Below are 7,454 nucleotides of genomic sequence, written 5' to 3'. Positions count from 1 at the left end.
CACGGGGATCGTGGTGGTTCAGAGCCACGGCTCGGTGTAAACATACACAGACATGTACACGGATCAGACATGTACAGACATCTACAAGGATCAGACATATACAGACATGTACAATACATTATCTTCCTCGCCTATAACACGGGGTAACGGGGATCGTGGCAGTTCGGAGCCACGGCTCGTTCTTCATCCGTTTCTTCTGCACGACGCCTTGCCTCGCGTTCAGTGTTTTCTGCCGAGCGAGCAGTTTGTTCTTCATCTATTTCAGCTGCACGATGCCTTGCCTCGCGTTCAGTGTTGTCTGCCAAGTGAGCAGCTCGTTCTTCATCCGTTTCAGCTGCATGACACCTTGTCACACGTTCAGTATTGTCTGCCAAGCGAGCAGCTCGTTCTTCATCTGTTTCAGCTGCACGATGCCTTGCCTCGCGTTCAGTGTTGTCTGCCAAGCGAGCAGTTCGTTCTTCATCCCTTTCAGCTGCATGACGCCTTGCCTCACGTTCAGTGTTGTCTGCCAAGTGAGCAGCTCGTTCTTCATCACTTTCAGTGTGCACGACGCCTTGTCACGCGAGTAGCGTGGCGTGTCAAGCGAGCAGCGCATGCTTCATTAGATTCCATTGCGTGTGCACAATGCGCAGCTTCGTTCCTTCGCTGTCGTAAACGATGACTGGATTGGGGCATTGTGTTTAAAAAAATCGAGAAAGTACAGAAATCGAGAAAGAAAGAATACAGTAAGTCGATAATTCGAGAAAAAAAATCAAGAAAGAAAACAGTAATCGTCACTATCCGGAAGTTAAGTCCTCACTGTCCGGAAGTTCGCATATCGCAGTTACGATTATTCGCAATTTAGTTTTAATGGCCAATTATTCAATTTGCGCCAACGTATTTAGCCTTTTCGCAATGTCATCGCAAGGAAAAACACAAAGAGAAGAGAAAGAAAAAAAAACGTACGTGCAAATTAAAAAAAAAAACTTTCAGACAACCACACAGGCCGGCCGTTCCTTTTGCTCTCGAAAACGACAACTGGATTGGGGCATTGTGTTTATAAATGCGCATAAGAAATCGAGAAATTCTTAGAATACACTAAGTCATCACTATCCGGAAGTCCGTACGTTGTAACCCGTAATGGGGAACGTGCCTGAGGATCTCTTCCCCATCGGCCATGCCTACGCAGCAACGTGTCCTGTCATTGGTTGGTAAATAAATGGCCATAACTTGGGAAGCACTTGTCCGATTAATATCAAACCTTGAAAAGGCACATCCACAGGTCCCCAGCAATACAGCTGGCAAGTTTCAATTAGATCGGACCAGTGGTTGTCGAAAAACAGCGGTCACAGACACATGCGCGCGCACACACACACACACACACACACACACACACACACACACACACACACACACACACACACACACACACACACACACATACACACATGCACACACGCGCGTGCACACACACAGGCACAGACACACACACACACACACACACACACACACACACACACACACACACACACACACACACACACACATATACACACACAGACACCTACACACAGATACACACACAGACAGACACACACACACACACACACACAGACAGACACACACACATACACACACACACACACACACAAACACAGAGACACACACACACACACAGAGACACACACACACATATACACACACACAGACACCTACACACACAGATACATACACACACACACACACACACACACACACACACACACACACACACACACACACACACACAGCTGGAATTATAGACAGATTATTATTTCGCCTTATGGGGAAAGTGTATCTTTTGTCCAGCCACAAAGCCACGTGACTATGCGTCTATTAATTACGTACTATTGGAGCGGAAACACACCTTTGAAACATCTTGACTGCTGAGACCCCGTTAGACCTTGGAAGACCCTTTACGTTGTTTTTTTTTGTTGTTGTTGTTTTTTCACAGCAACAGGTTTTGTTTTCGAAGATCTTCATGTTCCAGAAGCCTGTCTTCGAGATTCGCTCCAAGAACAGACAAATCTCTTTTAATTTTCGGCATTTCCTCTTTCTCAACAATTGCGAGCCTTGTTCACGTCCAATCTGCCTGCATTCGTTGATGGACCTTAAGATCCAACGGTGCCCTTCGCGGAATAGGAGGCGCGTTATCACCGGCATCACGGAAATGTGAAGAAATTCCTGTTCTGATTTTCTGAGGCGCGAGCGACCAAGATCACGTGATTAACGTGGGGAATCTACCGCCTTGAAATCGTGAATAAGATCGTTTGGAGAAGCTGCGCGGCACGTGTCTCCCTTTCATCAGAATGCATGCTTTGTATTCGTGAGTCGTAAATGTGTCGTACGACTTCACTCTACCTTGCAGTACGGTGTACTTTACGACATTCTACCCAACAATCACGTCCGGTGCACCATGAACCGAGATCTCTCCGGTGAAGATCACAGAACGAAACCCCCGGGATCCACGAGCGGCTCCGATGGAGGAAACTCGCTCGTTCCTGGAGGTTCTCACACGAACCGCGGGTCCAGGGTCGGTCCACCCGAGGATGAGGAGTCGGGACCCGGTACGTGTCGTTCTCTCTGCACCTTCCCATTACCGTGCCCTGTCTGTGCCGGTTCGTGCCGTACACTATTTCAGGAACTCATTTTTAAATGTCACGATATTCTTAGTTGGGGAAAGTGAGGGAAATGTGTCCAGAGATTTCCGTGTAATACTAATGTAAAAGGGTACAGAGATCACCGTGTAATATTGAGGTAAATGGTACAGGAATTGCCGTGTAATACCGAAATTAAAGGGCACAGGTTACCGTGCAATACCGAGGTAAAAAGGGCACGGCTTACCGTGCAATACAAAGACAAGGGGGAGCGATTACCGTGTAATAATGAGGTAAATGGGGAACAGATTACCGTGTAATACCGATATAAAAGGGGCACAGATTACCGTGTAACACCCAGGTAAAGGGCCACAGAGTACTGTGTAGTACCGAGGAAAAAGGGAACAGATTACCGTGTAATAACGAGGCAAAAGGCACGGATCACCATGTAATACAGAGGTAAAAGGGCACAGATTACCGTGTAATACCGAGGTAAAAGGGCACAGATTACCGTGTAATACCGAGGCAAAGGGCACAGATTACCGTGTAATATTGAGGTAACCGGTACAGATATTACTGTGTAATAACGAAGTTAAAGGTCACATTGCCGTGTAATACCGAGGTAAAATGGTACAGAGATTACCGTGCAATACCGAAATAAAAGGGAAGAGGTTACCATCTAATACAGAGGTAAAATGGCACAGATTACCGTGTAATACCGAGGAAAAATGGCACAGGCCACCGTATAATACTGAGGTAAAAGGGGGCACAGATTACGTTGTAATACTGAGGTAAAAGGGAACCGATTACCGTGTAGTACTGAGGTAAAATGGCACAGATTACCGTGTAGTACTGAGGTAAAATGGCACAGATTACCGTGTAATACCGAGGTGGGGGGGCACAGATTAACATGTAATACTGAGGGAAAAGGGCGCACAGATTACCATGTAATACCGAGGCAAAAGGGCACAGGCCACCATGTAATACCGATGTAAAAGGGCACAGATTACCGTGTAATACCGAGGCAAAAGGGCACAGGCCACCGTGTAATACCGAGGTAAAAGGGGCACAGATTACCATGCAATACTGAGAAAAAAGGGCGCAGAGATTACTGTGTAATTCTGAGGTAAAAAGGGTGCAGAGATTACCGTGTATACCGAGGGTAAAGGGCACAGATTACCGTGTAATATAGAAGTAAATGGATGTAGAGATTACCATGCAATATTGAGGTAAATGGGGCACAGAGATTACAGTGTAATATTGAGGTGAATGGATGCAGAGATTACCGTGTAATATTGAGCCAAATGGATGGAGAGACCACCTTGTAATATTGAGGAAAATGGATGCAGAACTTACAGTGTAATATTGAAGTAAATGGATGCAGAGATTACTGTGTAATAACGAAGTTAAAGGGCACAGATTGCCGTGTAATACCGAGGTAAAATGGTACAGAGATTACCATGCAATACTGAAGCAAAAGGGAACAGATTACCGTGTAATACCGAGGAAAAATGGCACAGGCCACCGTGTAATACAGAGGTAAAAGGGGGCACGGATTGCGTTGTAACACTGAGGTAAAAGTGAACCGATTACCGTGTAATACTGAGGCAAAAGGTAACAGATTACCGTGTAATACCGAGGTGGGGGGGGGGCACAGATTACCGTGTAATACTGAGGGAAAAGGGCGCACAGGTAACCGTGTAATACCGAGGCAAAAGGGCACAGGCCACCGTGTAATACCGAGGTAAAAGGGCACAGATTACCTTACAATGCCGAGGTAAAAGGGCACAGATTACCTTGCAATGCCGAGGTAAAAGGGCACAGATTACCGTGTAATACTGAGGAAAAGGTGCAGAGACTACCGTGTAGTACTGAGGCAAAAGGGCACAGGCCACCGTGTAATACCGAGGTAAAAGGGCACAGATGTTGTAATACCGAGGTAAAAGGGCACAGATTACCGTGCCATGCCGAGGTAAAAGGGCACAGATCACCGTGTAATAGAGGTAAAAGGGGGCACGGATTACCGTGTAATACAGAATGGAAAGGGCGCACAGATTACCGTGTAATACCGAGGTAAAAGGGCACAGATTATCGTGTAATTCCGAGGGAAAAGGGGCACAGACTACCATGCAATACTGAGGAAACAGGGCGCAGAGATTACCGTGTAATTCTGAGGTAAAGGGTGCAGAGATTACCGTGTCATATAGAGGTAAATGAATGTAGAGATGACCGTGCAATATTGAGGTAAATGGGGCACAGAGATTACAGTGTAATATTGAGGTGAATGGATGCAGAGATTACCGTGTAATATTGAGCCAAATGGATGGAGAGACCACCGTATAATATTGAGGAAAATGGATGCAGAACTTACAGTGTAATATTGAAGTAAATGGATGCAGAGATTACCGTGTAATAACGAAGTTAAAGGGCACAGATTGCCGTGTAATACCGAGGTAAAATGGTACAGAGATTACCGAAGCAAAAGGGAACAGATTACCGTGTAGTACCGAGGAAAAAGGGCACAGGCCACCGTGTAATACAGAGGTAAAAGGGGGCACAGATTGCGTTGTAAAAATGAACTGATTACCGTGTAATACTGAGGTAAAAGGTAACAGATTACCGTGTAATACCGAGGTTGGGGGGGGGGGGGGGCGCACAGATTACCGTGTAATACTGAGGGAAAAGGGCGCACAGGTAACCGTGTAATACCGAGGCAAAAGGGCACAGGCCACCGTGTAATACCGAGGTAAAAGGGCACAGATTACCTTGCAATGCCGAGGTAAAAGGGCACAGATTACCTTGCAATGCCGAGATAAAAGGGCACAGATTACCGTGTAATACAGAGGTAAAAGGGGGCACGGATTACCGTGTAATACAGAATGGAAAGGGCGCACAGATTACCGTGTAATACCGAGGTAAAAGGGCACAGATTACCTTGTAATACCGAGGTAAAGGGCACAGATTATCGTGTAATACCGAGGGAAAAGGGACACAGACTACCATGCAATACCGAGGAAACAGGGTGCAGAGATTACCGTGTAATTCTGAGGTAAAAGGGGTGCAGAGATTACCGTGTCATGTAGAGATGACCGTGCAATATTGAGGTAAATGGGGCACAGAGATTACAGTGTAATATTGAAGTAAATGGATGCAGAGATTAAGGTGTAATATTGAGGCAAATGTATGGAGAGCTTACCGTGTAATATCGAGGCAAATGGATGGAGAGACCACCGTGTAATATTGAGGTAAATGGATGCAGAAATTACCATGTAATATTGAGGTAAATGGATGCAGAGACGACCGTGTAATATTGAGGCAAATGGATGCAGAGCTTACCGTGTAACACTGAGGTGAATGGATGCAGAGACGACCGTGTAATATTGAGGGAAACGGATTCAGAGTTTACCGTGTCATATTGAGGGAAATGGATGGAGAGATTACCGTGTAATATTGAGGTAAATAGATGCAGACATTACCATGTAATATTGAGGCAAATGGATGGAGAGATTACCATGTAATGTTGAGGCAAATGGATGCAGAGATTACCATGTTATATGGCGGTAAATGGATGGAGAGATTACCGTGTAATATTGACGCAAATGGATGGAGAGATTACCGTGTTATCTGGAGGTAAATGGATGGAGAGATTACCGTGTAATATTGAGGTAAATGGATGCAGAGATTACCATGTAATACTGAGGCAAATGGATGGAGAGATTACCATGTTATGTGGCGGTAAATGGATGGAGAGATTACCGTGTTGTATGGAGGTAAATGGATGCAGAGAATACCATGTAATAGCGAGGCAAATGGATGCAGAGATTACCGTGTAATATCGAGGCAAATGGATGCAGAGATTATTGTATAATATCGAAGCAAATGGATGAAGAGACTACCGTGCAATATTGAGGCAAATGGATGGAGAGATTACCGCTTTATCTGGAGGTAAATGGATGGCGAGATTACCGTGTAATATCGAGGTAAGTTGATGCAGAGATTACCATATAATACTGAGGCAAATGGATGCAGAGAATACCGTGTAATAGCGAAGCAAATGGATGCAGAGATCACCGTATAATATTGAGGCAAATGGATGCAGAGATCACCGTGTAATAGCGAGGCAAATGGATGCAGAGATTACCGTATAATATCGAGGCAAATGGATGAAGAGATTACTGTATAATATCGAGGCAAATGGATGAAGAGATTACCGTGCAATATTGAGGAAAATGGATGCAGAGATTACCGTGTAATATCGAGGCAAATGGATGAAGAGACTACCGTGCAATATTGAGGCAAATGGATGCAGAGATTACCGTGTAATGTTGAGGAAAATGGATGCAGAGATTACCGTGTAATGTTGAGGAAAATGGATGCAGAGATTACTGTATAATATCGAAGCAAATGGATGAAGAGACTACCGTGCAATATTGAGGAAAATGGATGCAGAGATTACCGTATAATATCGAGGCAAATGGATGAAGAGATTACTGTATAATATCGAGGCAAATGGATGAAGAGATTACTGTATAATATCGAGGCAAATGGATGAAGAGATTACCGTGCAATATTGAGGAAAATGGATGCAGATATTACCGTGTAATATTGAGGTAAATGGATGAAGAGATTGCCGTGTAATATTGAGGTAAATGGATGTAGAGATTACTGTGTAATATTGAGGGAAATAGATGCAGAGACGACCGTGTAATATTGAGGGAAACGGATGCAGAGATTACCGTGTAATAATGAGGTAAATGAATGCAGAGTTTACCGTGTCATATTGAGGTAAATGGATGCAGAGATGACCGTGTAATCTCCGTCCTTCCGTCCCAATTTCAG

The 7,454-nt window shown here is 44.8% G+C and overlaps 1 protein-coding gene across 1 annotated transcript in view; it reads left to right on the top strand.

The window, feature by feature from the left end:
* The first annotated feature begins 1,886 nt into the window (after window positions 1-1,886).
* Window positions 1,887-7,454, top strand: part of LOC147009133 (uncharacterized) — a 41,367-nt gene continuing 35,799 nt past the window's right edge. Inside the window, exon 1 of the mRNA XM_085862760.1 lies at window positions 1,887-2,585. Within this exon, the coding sequence (XP_085718886.1) occupies window positions 2,435-2,585 (151 nt within the window). The 5' untranslated portion in view covers window positions 1,887-2,434. The remainder of the gene's footprint in view (window positions 2,586-7,454) is intronic.

This window comes from Eptatretus burgeri, chromosome 17, assembly GCF_056783735.1.
Source record: "Eptatretus burgeri isolate ZD-2024b chromosome 17, Ebu_testis_v1, whole genome shotgun sequence".
Lineage (NCBI taxonomy): Eukaryota > Metazoa > Chordata > Myxini > Myxiniformes > Myxinidae > Eptatretus > Eptatretus burgeri.
This window is presented reverse-complemented; position numbering and strand designations above follow the sequence as displayed.